Source organism: Coregonus clupeaformis, chromosome 15, assembly GCF_020615455.1.
Source record: "Coregonus clupeaformis isolate EN_2021a chromosome 15, ASM2061545v1, whole genome shotgun sequence".
NCBI lineage: Eukaryota > Metazoa > Chordata > Actinopteri > Salmoniformes > Salmonidae > Coregonus > Coregonus clupeaformis.
In genome coordinates this window covers 20,274,905-20,289,659 of record NC_059206.1, presented here as the reverse complement: position 1 = coordinate 20,289,659, position 14,755 = coordinate 20,274,905, and the positions used below count along the sequence as shown (strand labels likewise).

Here is a 14,755-nt window from a genome sequence, read left to right as displayed (position 1 = left end):
GAAAATATGATGAAGACGTACGAAAATACACTACAGTATACTCAAGGCATGATATGACATGCTACAAGATTGTCGAAAAGTGTGTGTCATCCATTTCATGTCATCAACAGAACAAAACATGCATATAGGCTCTGACTAAGCTCATCTGCAACCTCTTCTATCTCTCTCTCTCACACACAGACACACACACACTGCCACTGCTAATTCATGCATGGAACAGCTAGTCTCAGCGCACACTCCCTGACACTGCATATTATACAGCCAGCCGGGGACAAAGAGGTTAGCAATTATTCATCCACAACCTCCATCACATTCTTCCCTTCCACCCCTCTATCCATCCCTCCCTCCCTCGTTCACAGCCACGTGGGGAGGAAAGTGCCACTTCTACCCGCTGCGTTGCTGTATAAGCAGGGAGGTCAGACAGCCTGTGCCCCAAATGCCCCCCTATTCCCTATACAGTGAGGGAAAAAAGTATTTGATCCCCTGCTGATTTTGTACGTTTGCCCACTGACAAAGACATGATCAGTCTATAATTTTAATGTTAGGTTTCTTTAAACAGTGAGAGACAGAATAACAAAAAAAAATCATTAAAAAAATGTTATAAATTGATTTGCATTTTAATGAGGGAAATAAGTATTTGACCCCTCTTTAAAACATGACTTAGTACTTGGTGGCAAAACCCTTGCTGGCAATCACAGAGGTCAGACGTTTCTTGTAGTTGGCCACCAGGTTTGCACACATCTCAGGAGGGATTTTGTCCCACTCCTCTTTGCAGATCTTCTCCAAGTCATTAAGGTTTCAAGGCTGATGTTTGGCAACTCAAACCTTCAGCTCCCTCAACAGATTTTCTATGGGATTAAGGTCTGGAGACTGGCTAGGCCACTCCAGGACCTTAATGTGCTTCTTCTTGAGCCACTCCTTTGTTACCTTGGCCATGTGTTTTGGGTCATTGTCGTGCTGGAATACCTATCCACAAGCCATTTTCAATGCCCTGGCTGAGGGAAGGAGGTTCTCACCCAAGATTTGACGGTACATGGCCCCGTCCATCGTCTCTTTGTTGCGTTGAAGTTGTCCTGTCCCCTTCGCAGAAAAACACCCCCAAAGCATAATATTTCCACCTCCATGTTTGACGGTGGGGAGGGTGTTCTTGGGGTCATAGGCAGCATTCCTCCTCCTCCAAACACGGCGAGTTGAGTTGATGCCAAAGAGCTCAATTTTGGTCTCATCTGACCACAACACTTTCACCGAGTTCTCCTCTGAATCATTCAGATGTTCATTGGCAAACTTCAGACGGGCCTGTATATGTGCTTTCTTGAGCAGGGGGACCTTGCGGGTGCTGCAGGATTTCAGTCCTTCACGGCGTAGTGTGTTACCAATTGTTTTCTTGGTGACTATGGTCCCAGCTGCCTTGAGATCATTGACAAGATCTTCTCGTGTAGTTCTGGGCTGATTCTTTACCGTTCTCATGATCATTGCAACTCCACAAGGTGAAATCTTGCATGGAGCCCCAGGCCGAGGGAGAATGACAGTTATTTTGTGTTTCTTCCATTTGCGAATAATCGCACCAACTGTTGTCACCTTCTCACCAAGCTGCTTGGCGATGGGCTTGTAGCCCATTCCAGCCTTGTGTAGGTCTACAATCTTGTCCCTGACATCCTTGGAGAGCTCTTTGGTCTTGGCCATTGTGGAGAGTTTGGAATCTGATTGATTGATTGCTTCTGTGGACAGGTGTCTTTTATACAGATAACAAGCTGAGATTAGGAGCACTCCCTTTAAGAGTGTGCTCCTAATCTCAGCTCGTTACCTGTATAAAAGACACCTGGGAGACAGAAATCTTTCTGATTGAGAGGGGGTCAAATACTTATATTCCTCATTAAAATGCAAATCAATTTATAACATTTTTTACATGCGTTTTTCTGGATTTTTTTGTTGTTAATCTGTCTCTCACTGTTCAAATAAACCTACCATTAAAATTATAGACTGATCATTTCTTTGTCAGTGGGCAAACGTACAAAATCAGCAGGGGATCAAATACTTTTTTCCCTCACTGTATAGTGCACTACTTTTGACTAGAACCCTATTGTCCCTAGTCAAAATAGGGAATAGGGTGCCAATTGGGATTTTGGTCTATTAAAATGAAGGAGGAGGCGGTTATTTACAGTGGGATGACTCCAATCCCAGGGCTGGCTGGTGGGTTGTCCTTGCTTCACACACACACACACACACATACACGGACACATGAGCACACACACACATGTACACGCACACACACACACAGACACATATATACACACACACACACACACACACACACACATGGTTGGGGGTCGTGCTGAGAGGAACATAATGCTCTGCACCTGTTAGTGTCCCGCAGGGCCAAGATGGCTGCCATTTAATGACACCACTGTGACCTCCAATCATACCTACCCTGTGTGTGTGTGTGTTGTATGACCTCTGACTAAGATCTCTCAGGTACAATGTTGGGACATAAAGCATCACACCACATCACATATAAGGTCATTTGTTTGAGGTTAGAGGTCAAAATGCAATTATTTTAATGGGTGGTCACTCTCACCTTCAGGGTCATCTTGGCCAGCAGCTCCTGAAGGTCCATGATGCCTTGCACCAGGCTCAGGAAATCACTGCATGTCGGACAGGCTCAACAGGAGAAAATGAGGGACAAAGAAAGACAGGAGTGGGAGATGGGATAAAAGAGTAAAGGGCAAGAGAAAAAGGAAGGAGGTAGAGGATGCAATAGAAGAGAAAAAGAGAAGAGAAAAAGAGGAGGTACATTTATACACATTTTACCAAAACATTGTTGCTCAAAATATAAGTATATTTTATAACCAAAGCTAGAGAAAATTGAGTGACTGAACTCATTGGAAGGCTCTGTTTTTAGAGGATTGTGGGTAATTATTTATTTTTTAACTTAATGATTATTTTACACAATGTTGTATGCATGTTTGAAGAAAGAAACGTATACTTCTATATTAATATTAAGCTTCTCGGGTGCGGCGCGAGCGCTGGTTCACACAAGTATCGATGAGTGGAGCGACAGACTATGATTACATGCCTTATTGATCAGCGACAGAGACAGTAGCATCGCCATAAGGGCACAACACAAGCCCTGTATCTTCATTTGTTTGACAATAAACAGGAGGGAGGGAGAGAAAGAGAGAGGGAGGGAGGAAGAAAGAGGGAGGGAGGTTTGAATATTGAATTTAAATGACAGAGATAAGACAAAGGGAAAAAGGTGTATGTGTGCGTGTGTGCGGGTGTGTGTGCATGTGCGTGAGTGTGTGCGTGCGGTGAGTGTGTAGGTGTGAGAGAAAGAGAGAAAGAAAGAGAGATAAGACTGAAAGAGGGAATGAGTGAGAGAAAGAGGGAGAGAGAGAACAGAGATGGAGTTCCGCTGACTTGTTCAGTGATAAGGGATTAGTAAGAGTAACAGAGACGGGAGTATAGATAATGAGACATTACAGGATGCCATCTCCACTGTATCTCAGTATCTCTTCACTTTTCAGACAAAATTAAGTAGAGGAATAACCTGTCCTGTGTCCTCAACAAGAAGCTAATCATACCGAGCCTGTAATCATAAAGTACATCTGAGTAGGAGTGCTGATCTAAGATCAGGTCTCCCCTGCCCATGCAATTGTATTCATTACTATCTAAAAGGCTAAACTGATGCTAGAGTTGCACTCTTACTTTTATAAATAAGGGCCCAGAGCTAAGGGTAATAACAGTTACTTTACTTACTGCGATTGAGGTTGGGACATTGTGTGATGTAGCCGTTTTGAGCAAAAATGAATTTGACATCCTGAATGGTACCCTGTGGGGAAGATGAGAAAGAAAAAAGGAGAGAAAGAGAGAGAGAGCGAGAGAGAAAGAGAGAGAGAGAGAGAGAGAGAGAAGAGAGAAAAATATCAACATTGAAGGGCTGATAATGACCAATAAGCAACTGCATGGGTCTAACTGGTGGTGACAGTGGCTCAGTGCATGACAGCCATCAGTAGAGTGTCAATCACTCTCATGGGGGGGATTGGAAGTGTTTGTGTGTGTTTGTGTGTGCGTGTAATCGTTTAAATGCTGTAACACAGAATTAAACAATTAATAAAAGTGCCATGATGATAGTGACTGCCCATTACTGCTTATCACTTATTAACCATAATTTATTCACATTACTTTAATAAAATATTTGTTTTATTTGATGACACGATTATTTAATTCCAAGTCATCATAGAGCTGCTGCCTATGCTGTCTGACAAAATCACTATTTTAGTAGTTCTTCAAAGTAAATAAGGCATACTTTTATGACTGCTGAACAACAACAATCAATCATTTAGATCATGTATTTTCAGGCTCTCAAAGCAACTGCTTTCTATCAAATCAAATCAAATCTAATTGTATTTGTCACATTTGACGAGTACAACAGGTGTAGACCTTACAGTGAAATGATTACTTAAAACCCTTAACCAACAATGCAGTTTTAAGAAAAATAAGTGTTAAGAAAGCATTTACTTAAATGTACTGAAGTAAAAAATAAACACTGCCTGGTATAGAGGTTTTGGAAGGCAGGAAGCTTGGCCCCAATGATGTACTGGGCCGTACGCACTACCCTCTGTAGTGCCTTGCGGGGTGGAGGCCGAGCAGTTGCCATACCAGGCGGTGATGCAACAAGTCAGGATGCTCTCGATGGTGTAGCTGTAGAATCTTTTGAGGATCTGAGGACCCATGCCAAATCTTTTTAGTCTCTTGAGGGGGAATAGGCTTTGTCGTGCCCTCTTCACGACTGTCTTGATGTGTTTGGACCATGATAATTTGTTGGTGATGTGGACACAAGGAGAATGGGGGCGTGCTCGGTCCTCCTTTTCCTGTAGTCCACAATCATCTCCTTTGTCTTTATCACGTTGAGGGAGAGGTTGTTATCCTGGCACCACATGGCCTGGTCTCTGACCTCCTCCCTATAGGCTGTCTCATCGTTGTCGGTGATCAGGCCTACCACTGTTGTGTCATTGGCAAGCTTAATGATGGTGTTGGAGCTGTGCTTTGCCATTCAGTCATGGGCGAACAGAGAGTACAGGAGGGGACTGAGCACGCACCCCTGAGGGGCCCCCGTGTTGAGGATCAGCTTGGCAGATGTATTGTTACCTACCTTTACCACCTGGGGGCGGCCCGTCAGGAAGTCCAGGATCCAGTTGCAGAGGGTGGTGTTTAGTCCCAAGGTCATTTGCTTAGTGATGAGCTTTGAGGGCACTATGGTGTTGAACGCTGAGCTGTAGTCAATGAATAGCATTCTCACATAGGTGTTCCTTTTGTCCAGGTGGGAAAGGGCAGTGTGGAGTGCAATAGAGATTGCATCATCTGTGGATCTGTTGGGGCGGTATGCAAATTGGAGTGGGTCTAGGGTTTCTGGGATAATGGTGTTGATTTGAGACATGACCAGCCTTTCAAAGCACTTCATGGTTACAGATGTGAGTGCTACGGGTCGGTAGTCATTTAGGAATGTTACCTTTGTGTTCTTGGGCACAGGGACTATGGTGGTCTGCTTGAAACATGTTGGTATTACAGACTCAGCCAGGGACAGGTTGGAAATGTCAGTGAAGACACTTGCCATTTGTTCAGCGCATGGTCGGAGTACAGGTCCTGGCAATCCGTCTGGCCCTGCGGCCTTGTGAATGTTGACCTGTTTAAAGGTCTTACTGTGAGCTGATGCTCTCATACATTCTTCACTGTTGCTTGCCTCAAAGCGAACATAGAAGTTATTTAGCTCGTCCGGTAGGCTCGTGTCACTGGGTAGCTCGCCCTCTCGATCATGCGCTCTCTCTTCTCTGTTCTCTAGTGTACACAGGCGGTCAGTCTCCATGTCTGCTCCGCACAGACCGGACAAGTTTAAGCGGTTGTGCAATGGCTTATGGTCATTGTAGTTAATTACCACATTTTCTGCCTAAACTAGGTAGAATATTGGCCTGTTGGAAACTACAACTCCCTATTACATAGCACAGTTCACGCTTGGTCTAATTTATCTCTACAGAAACTGCACATTGAGGTCCAGAACAAAAAATAATTAAATTAAATTCCAATAATTTAACCGATGTCGGTGAATTATTTGTTTAAAAACCAAAAAATAAACGAAATGTTGGTTAATCGCTCAGCACTAGTGTGTGCATTTGTGCGTGTGTGCGGAGGCGCTGCAGTTCGTGTGTGTGTGTCAGTCACTGTGATGGTCCAACGTGGTTTCAGAGCAGTTCGTACTATTCTTTATCTACATCCGAGACACTCCATTTATACTGAACAAAAATATAAACGGAACATGCAACAATTTCAATGATTTTACTGTGTTACAGGAAATCAGTCAATTGAAATAAATAAATTAGGCCCTAATCTTTGGATTTCACATGACTGGGCAGGGGCGCAGCCATGGGTTGGCCTGGGAGGGCATAGGCCCACCCACTGGGGAGCCAGGCCCATCCAAACAGAATGAGTTTTTCCCCACAAAAGGACTTTACTACAGACATAAATACTCCTCAGTTTCATCAGCTGTCCGGGTGGCTGGTCTCAGACAATCCTGCAGGTGAAGAAGCCGAATGTGGAGGTCCTGGGCTGGCGTGGTTACATGTGGTCTGCGGTTGTGAAGCCGGTTGGAAATACTGCCAAATTCTCTAAAATGATGTTGTAGGCGGCTTATGGTAGAGAAATTAACATTCAATTCTCTGGCAAAAGCTCTGGTGGACATTCCTGCAGTCAGCATGCCAAGTGTATGCTCCCTCAAAACTTCTGTGGCATTGTGTTGTGTGACAAAACTGCACATTTTAGAGTGGCCTTTTGTTGTCCCCAGCACAAGGTGCACCTTTGTAATGATCATGCTGTTTACTCAGCTTCTTAAAATGCCAAACCTGTCAGGTGGATGGATTGAGTTGGTAGAAGAGAAATGCTCACTATCAGGGATGTAAGCACATTTCTGCACACAATTTGAGAGAAATAAGCTTTTTGTGCGTCTGGAAATTTCTGGCCTCTTTTATTTCAGCTCATGAAATATGGGACCAACACTTTACATGTTGCGTTTATATTTTTGTTCAGTATAGTATGATACATGTATGTTACGTTTCGTATGGTATGTATTAATTCGTGGATGTCCATCATCCATTTAGTATGATATTTTCCGAATTACAATTCGTATGATATGTTACAAATTGCTATTAGTACAATATGTTACAAGTTGTAATTCATACAATATGTTACGAATTTGCTAAATGTATGATATGTTACGAATTCCAATTTGTTGTGGCTAACGTTAGCTAGCTCTATGGGTTAGGGGTTAACGTTAGGGTTAAAATTAGGAGTTAGGTTAAAGGGTTAGGGGAAGGGTTAGCTAACATGCTAAGTAGTTGCAAAGTATCTAAAAAGTAGTAACTAAGTAGTTGCAAAGTTGCTAATTAGCTTAAATGCTGAAGTTGTCCATGATGAGATTCAAACTCAAAACCTTTGGGTTGTTAGATGTTTGCGTTATGCGCTCACCCATCCACCCCGACCAACCACCCTCCTTTTGTTTTTGACTTAAGTAACCTTCTATCTTATGTATCCATAACAAACGTAACATATCATACTAATTTGAGTGTCCCGGATTTACATTTACTATGCTAGTCTATGAGACCAGTCTGGATGGTTAGACTTACCCAAAGCAGCATGCCATTGAAAACAAGGGGAAAATACCCAGCATATTGGAACAATTAAAGTCTGTTCATAGTGACAGAGAAGAGGACAGTCTATTTTCATATTGAGTTTGCAAGGCATTTTGTCAAACCCAAAAAAACTCATTTTAATTCTATATCTCAAGCCGAGTTCTGTGTATCTCTTTGTGTGTCACTATATTTGTGATATTCATTTACACTGCATCCATTAAGCCTGGATGAGAGCAACACCTGTGTCACTTTAGAGAAAGACCCCAGAGAGGAGAGATGAGCAACAGAGTAGATCACAAACACGCACACGCACACACGCACACTACTGGCTATGCTCAACTCTGGTTTTGTTGCAGGCACACACACACAAAAACACGCACACCACAGTGAATAATCAGCCAATATCAGTGAAGAGTACGGAATGGAAGTGAAAGTGTTTGGCCAGTGATGTGGCTGTCTGTCTCTTGGGAGTTTATGGGAGTCCTGACCATGCATTGCCTCTATTGATCAGCAGGTAATACAGCCTGAAGCGAGGGAGGGAGGGAGGGAGAGAGGGGAAAGGGGAGATGTATGGAAGAGAGAGCGAGAAAGAGAGAGAGAGTAATAAAAGTGGCCTCCCTGTGAATAGATGTTTTGTTTGCTTTGATTATAAAAATATGTTTTATTGTTCACCTGGTAAAGTAACGTTGGACGGAGTAATGTGAATGCAAATATGTTATTAGTTATTGGTGGTTTGTGGATAGACTTTAATATATGCCATAATTTAATATGAAAAAAATATATATATATATATGCACTCACTAACTGTAAGTCGCTCTGGATAAGAGTGTCTGATAAATGACTAAAAAAATGTAGTCCGCGGGTGAAGGAGAGTCGTGCTCGCTGGGCTATATACAGTGAGGGAAAAAAGTATTTGATCCCCTGCTGATTTTGTACGTTTGCCCACTGACAAAGAAATGATCAGTCTATAATTTTAGTGGTAGGTTTATTTGAACAGTGAGAGACAGAATAACAACCAAAAAATCCAGAAGAACGCATGTAAAAAAATGTATAAATGTATTTGCATTTTAATGAGGGAAATAAGTATTTGACCCCCTCTCAATCAGAACGATTTCTGGCTCCCAAGTGTCTTTATTTATTTTATTTTTTTGTCATTTAGCAGACGCTCTTATCCAGAGCGACTTACAGTTAGTGAGTGCATACATTATTTTTATCATACTGGCCCCCCGTGGGAATCAAACCCACAACCCTGGCATTGCAAACGCCATGCTCTACCAACTGAGCTACATCCCTGCCGGCCATTCCCTCCCCTGGGCCAATTGTGCGCCGCCCCATGGGTCTCCCGGTCACGGCCGGCTACGACAGAGCCTGGATTCGAACCAGGATCTCTAGTGGCACAGCTAGCACTGCGATGCAGTTCCTTAGACCACTGCGCCACTCGGAACGAGCTGAGATTAGGAGCACACTCTTAAAGGGAACTTGTTACCTGTATAAAAAACACCTGTCCACAGAAGCAATCAATCAATCAGATTCCAAACTCTCCACCATGGCCAAGACCAAAGAGCTCTCCAAGGATGTCAGGGACAAGATTGTAGACCTACACAAGGCTGGAATGGGCTACAAGACCATCGCCAAGCAGCTTGGTGAGAAGGTGACAACAGTTGGTGTGATTATTCGCAAATGGAAGAAACACAAAATAACGGTCGATCTACCTCGGACTGGGGCTCCATGCAAGATCTCACCTCGTGGAGTTGCAATGATCATGAGAACAGTGAAGAATCAGCCCAGAACTACACGAGAGGATCTTGTCAATGATCTCAAGGCAGCTGGGACCATAGTCACCAAGAAAACAATTGGTAACACACTACGCCGTGAAGGACTGAAATCCTGCAGCGCCCGCAAGGACCCCCTGTTCAAGAAAGCACATATACAGGCCCGTCTGAAGTTTGCCAATGAACATCTGAATGATTCAGAGGAGAACTGGGTGAAAGTGTTGTGGTCAGATGAGACCAAAATCGAGCTCTTTGGCATCAACTCAACTCGCCGTGTTTGGAGGAGGAGGAATGCTGCCTATGACCCTAAGAACACCATCCCCACCGTCAAACATGGAGGTGGAAACATTATTCTTTGGGGGTGTTTTTCTGCGAAGGGGACAGGACAACTTCACCGCATCAAAGGGACGATGGACGGGGTCATGTACCGTCAAATCTTGGGTGAGAACCACCTTCCCTCAGCCAGGGCATTGAAAATGGGTTGTGGATGGGTATTCCAGCATGACAATGACCCAAAACACACGGCCAAGGCAACAAAGGAGTGGCTCAAGAAGAAGCACATTAAGGTCCTGGTCTGGCCTTGCCAGTCTCCAGACCTTAATCCCATAGAAAATCTGTGGAGGGAGCTGAAGGTTCGAGTTGCCAAACTTGAGCCTTGAAACCTTAATGACTTGGAGAAGATCTGCAAAGAGGAGTGGAACTACAAGAAACGTCTGACCTCTGTGATTGCCAACAAGGGTTTTGCCACCAAGTACCAAGTCATGTTTTCCAGAGGGGTCAAATACTTATTTCCCTCATTAAAATGCAAATCAATTTATAACATTTTTGACATGCATTTTCTGGATTTTTTTGTTGTTATTCTGTCTCTCACTGTTCAAATAAACCTACCATTAAAATTATAGACTAATCATTTCTTTGTCAGTGGGCAAACGTACTGTCACGATCGTTGACACATGATGAAGCGGACCAAGGCGCAGCGTTGAAGGTGAACATATTATTTATTTAGAATGATCACACGATCAAAACAACACAAACCACTGGCTTGGTGTGGGGAGCAGGAGCGGGCCGAGCCGGGCTGTCGAAGCGCACCCCTGACTTGGTGCGGGGAGCAGGAACGGGCCGGGCTGACGAAGCGCACCACTGACTTGGTGCGAGTGGCAGGAACAGGCCGGACCGTACTGGGAACACACACCACTGGCCCTACGTGGGGATCAGGAACAGGCCGGACCGGACTGGCAACACACGCCAGTACCTCTCGCCGTGCCTCTACAACCTCCTTCCCCCTGGTGACCAGTGACTCCCGTAACCTGGCGTCCTCCTGCTGCCCCGTCGTCCACGGCGTTAGCCCCCCCCTAAAAAATTTATGGGCTTCACTCCTACCCGTGGCCAAGGCCTCCATCCCTCTTGCCAGACTCGCACTCATCTCCTCCCACGTCCATCCTCTCTCCTCGTCACGCTGCTTGATCCAGTCAAGGTGGGATCTTCTGTCACGATCGTTGACACATGATGAAGCGGACCAAGGCGCAGCGTTGAAGGTGAACATATTATTTATTTAGAATGATCACACGATCAAAACAACAACGATAACGTGACGTCTACGGTATAACACAAACCAAATCAGAACAAGATCCCACAAAGAATAGCTGAAAACAGCCTACCTAAGTATGGCTCCCAATCAGAGACAACGAGCAACAGCTGCCTCTGATTGGGAACCACCCTGACCAACATAGATCTATATGATCTAGAACAAACCCCAAAACATAGAAAACACAACATAGAAGCTACCCCGAGAAACTAAACATAGAAAATCCACACCCTGGCTCAACATTTCAGAGTCCCCAGAGCCAGGGCGTGACACGTACAAAATCAGCAGGGGATCAAATACTTTTTTCCCTCACTGTAGAGATGTAACGCAGTGGGATATTTGAAGCAGAGGTCTAAATAGTTGAATCGGAAAAGTTATTTGACCATTTCTAATTATTATTACTCAATTCTATAGTTTGCGTAACACCAGTAATTTATGCAAACAGTTAATGAATTCTAAAACGATAATCTGTTTCTGTTACGTTGAACAGTAGATGGCAGGTAGTTTTGACTATTACGCTGATGGGGCAGCACCAACTTTTTGAAGGTTCTAGATTTGTTAATCAACAGGTTTATATTTTTAACTAAATCAATGCAACAGGTTGCAGTGATTAGATTACCGGAAAGGAGTTATGGGTTTGTTTATTTTAAAAGGTGTTTATTCCCTAATGTGTCTTGAGTAGGATTCTTTCTTCCAGGATTGATGGAAGTTCCCTACAGTATGTATGTTAAGGGAGATGTAGGAGACCACGTCTCAATCAACCTTTTAATAGATGCTTGGGATCAAATATCACTGATTCCTTACGCTGAGAAATTGACTATATTTGCGACAGGAAAAATTATTGCATTTAGTGTGGTTGGAGAATCCTTGCGAGAGTCAAAGACAGTGGATTCTAAAAGGTGACATTAAAATTGGCAGTATGTATGGGCGACAGAATGAATGATGGTTACAAATAGTCAAACGTTGTATCACGCTGCATTAAACATTCGCTGAAGGGTGCGAATTTGAGAGTTATGTGTTATACTGAATTGTTATGGGCGTAGAATGACGAGAACACTGATAGGCCAGACCATCATCCCTTTGTAAACTATTTTGGTAGAGAGGGGCCACAAGGCATGTGGGAAAGTACAACCAGCGAAACAAGAGATACACATATTTGGGGGTTTCGATTTTGGAAGTTACAAAGCATATTAAACGTGATCGAGTAGGAGCAATGCGACCCTGGAAAAACCTAGGGGTTTTAATCGCTTGAGACTGTATTTCGTTTGATTCTACACTAGATTATGGAATTGACAAAACGGTGGAGGAATCACGAGTAATGTTCTTGAGGGTTTTCTGAGTTAAATGAAACAGAAATGTAGACCACTAAATTCAATGGAAAATACAAATTTCGAATTTGAATTCTTTGGACTGGTTAAGAGTTAGCAAAATGGAAACTAACGAAATGTGCACTTTTTCTTCCAGGAGAATTGTCACGAGGGTCTATGTCGTCCAAGTATGACCAAGGCGCAGCGTGTCCAAGAAACATGACTTTATTAAATAAACGTTATCGGACTACAAACAAAAGACGACTCACGGTACACTGACCAAAAGGAACAAAAACCCACAAAACCAAGGAGAAACCACACAGTTTAAATATGGCTCCCAATCAGAGATAACGAGCCGACAGCTGACACTCGTTACCTCCGATTGGGAGTCATATGACTAAACAAGAACAATCACCAAACATAGAAATGAACAACTAGAATACCCAACATAGAAATACACCCAAACAATGAAAATGAACAACCCTGGCTCAATAAACAGAGTCCCTGGAGCCAGAGTGTCACAGTACCCCCCCCCTAAAGGTGCGAACTCCGGGCGCACCAGCATAAAGTCTAGGGGAGGGTCTGGGTGGGCGTCTGTCCATGGTGGCGGCTCTGGCCCAGGTCGTGGTCCCCACCCCACCTTAGTCACTATCTGCTTCCGTAGCCCCCTCCACATGACCACCCCCCAACTAAACCCCACTGGATTAAGGGGCGGCACCGGACTAAGGGGCAGCACCGGACTAAGGGGCAGCACCGGACTAAGGGACAGTACCTGACTAAGGGGCAGCACCGGCCTGAGGGGCAGCACCGGACTGAATGGCGGATCCTGGCTGGCTGGCTCTGGCGGATCCTGGCTGGATGGCTCTGGCGGATCCTGGCTGGACGGCTCTGGCGGATCCTGGCTGGCGGAAGGCTCTGGCTGATCCTGTCTGGCAGAAGGCTCTGGCTGATCCTGTCTGGCGGAAGGCTCTGGCTGATCCTGTCTGGCGGAAGGCTCTGGCTGATCCTGTCTGGCGGAAGGCTCTGGCTGATCCTGTCTGGCGGAAGGCTCTGGCTGATCCTGTCTGGCGGAAGGCTCTGGCTGATCCTGTCTGGCGGAAGGCTCTGGCTGATCCTGTCTGGCGGAAGGCTCTGGCTGCTCCTGTCTGGCGGAGAGCTCTAGCGGCTCCCGGGTCTGGCGGACGGCTCTGAAGGCTCATGGCAGACGGGCGGCTTTGCAGGCTCAGTACAGACGGGCAGTTCCTGCGGCGCTTGGCAGACGGACAGTTCAGACGGCGTTGGGCAGACGGGCAGTTCAGACGGCGTTGGGCAGACGGACAGTTCAGGCCCCGTTGGGCAGACGGCAGACTCTGGCCGTCTGAGGCGCATCGTAGGCCTGGTGCGTGGTGCCGGAACAGGAGGTACCGGGCTGAGGACACGCATCTCAGGGCTAGTGCGGGGAGAAGCAACAGGGCATGCTGGACCCTGGGGACGCACCGTAGGCCTGATGCGTGGTGCCGGAACTGGAGGTACCGGGCTGAGGACACGCATCTCAGGGCTAGTGCGGAGAGAAGCAACAGGGCATGCTGGACCCTGGGGACGCACCGTAGGCCTGATGCGTGGTGCCGGAACTGGAGGTACCGGGCTGAGGACACGCATCTCAGGGCTAGTGCGGAGAGCAACAACAGGACGCACAGGACTCTGGGGACACACAGGAGGCTTGGTGCGTGGTGTATGCACTGGTGGTAAAGGGCTGGAGACACGCACCATAGAGCCAGTGCGTGGAGGAGACACAGGGCTCTGAAGACGCACTGGAAACCTGGTGCGTGGTGTAGGTACTGGTGGTACTGGGCTGGAGCGAGGAGGTGGTACCGGAAATACCGGACCGTGCAGGCGTACTGGCTCCCTTGAGCACTGAGCCTGCCCAACCTTCCCTGGGTTGATGCTCCCCGTCGCCCGACCAGTACGGGAGGTGTAATAACCCGCACCGGCCTATGTGGGCGAACCGGGAACACCATGCGCAAGGCTGGTGCCATGTACGCCGGCCCGAGGAGACGCACTGGTGACCAGCTGCGTGGGACCGGCTTCATGACATCCGGCTCAACACTCAATCTAGCCCGGCCGATACGTGGAGCTGGACTGTACCGAACCGGGCTATGCCTGCGTACAGGAGACACCATGCGCTCAACTGCGTAACACGGTGTCTGCCCGTACTCTCGCTCTCCACGGTCAGTCCAGGGAGTAGGCGCAGGTCTCCTACCTGACTTCGCCACACTCCCTCTTAGCCCCCCCCCAAGAAATTCTTGGGTAGTACCCACAGGCTTCCAGTCTTGCCTCCGTGCTGCCTCCTCATATCGCCGCCTCTCGGCTTTAGCTGCCTCCAGCTCTTCACGAGGACGGCGATATTCTCCCCGGTTGTGCCCAAGGCCCCTT

The 14,755-nt window shown here is 46.1% G+C and overlaps 1 protein-coding gene across 1 annotated transcript in view; it reads right to left on the bottom strand.

Moving 5' to 3' along the window:
• LOC121582250 (protein kinase C-binding protein NELL1-like) overlaps positions 1-14,755 on the bottom strand; it is a 604,927-nt gene that overhangs the window by 285,305 nt on the left and 304,867 nt on the right. Inside the window, exons 6-7 of the mRNA XM_041897923.1 lie at positions 3,757-3,829; positions 2,576-2,658 (exon numbers count right to left, since the gene is read on the bottom strand). Of these exons, the coding sequence (XP_041753857.1) occupies positions 2,576-2,658; positions 3,757-3,829 (156 nt within the window). The remainder of the gene's footprint in view (positions 1-2,575; positions 2,659-3,756; positions 3,830-14,755) is intronic.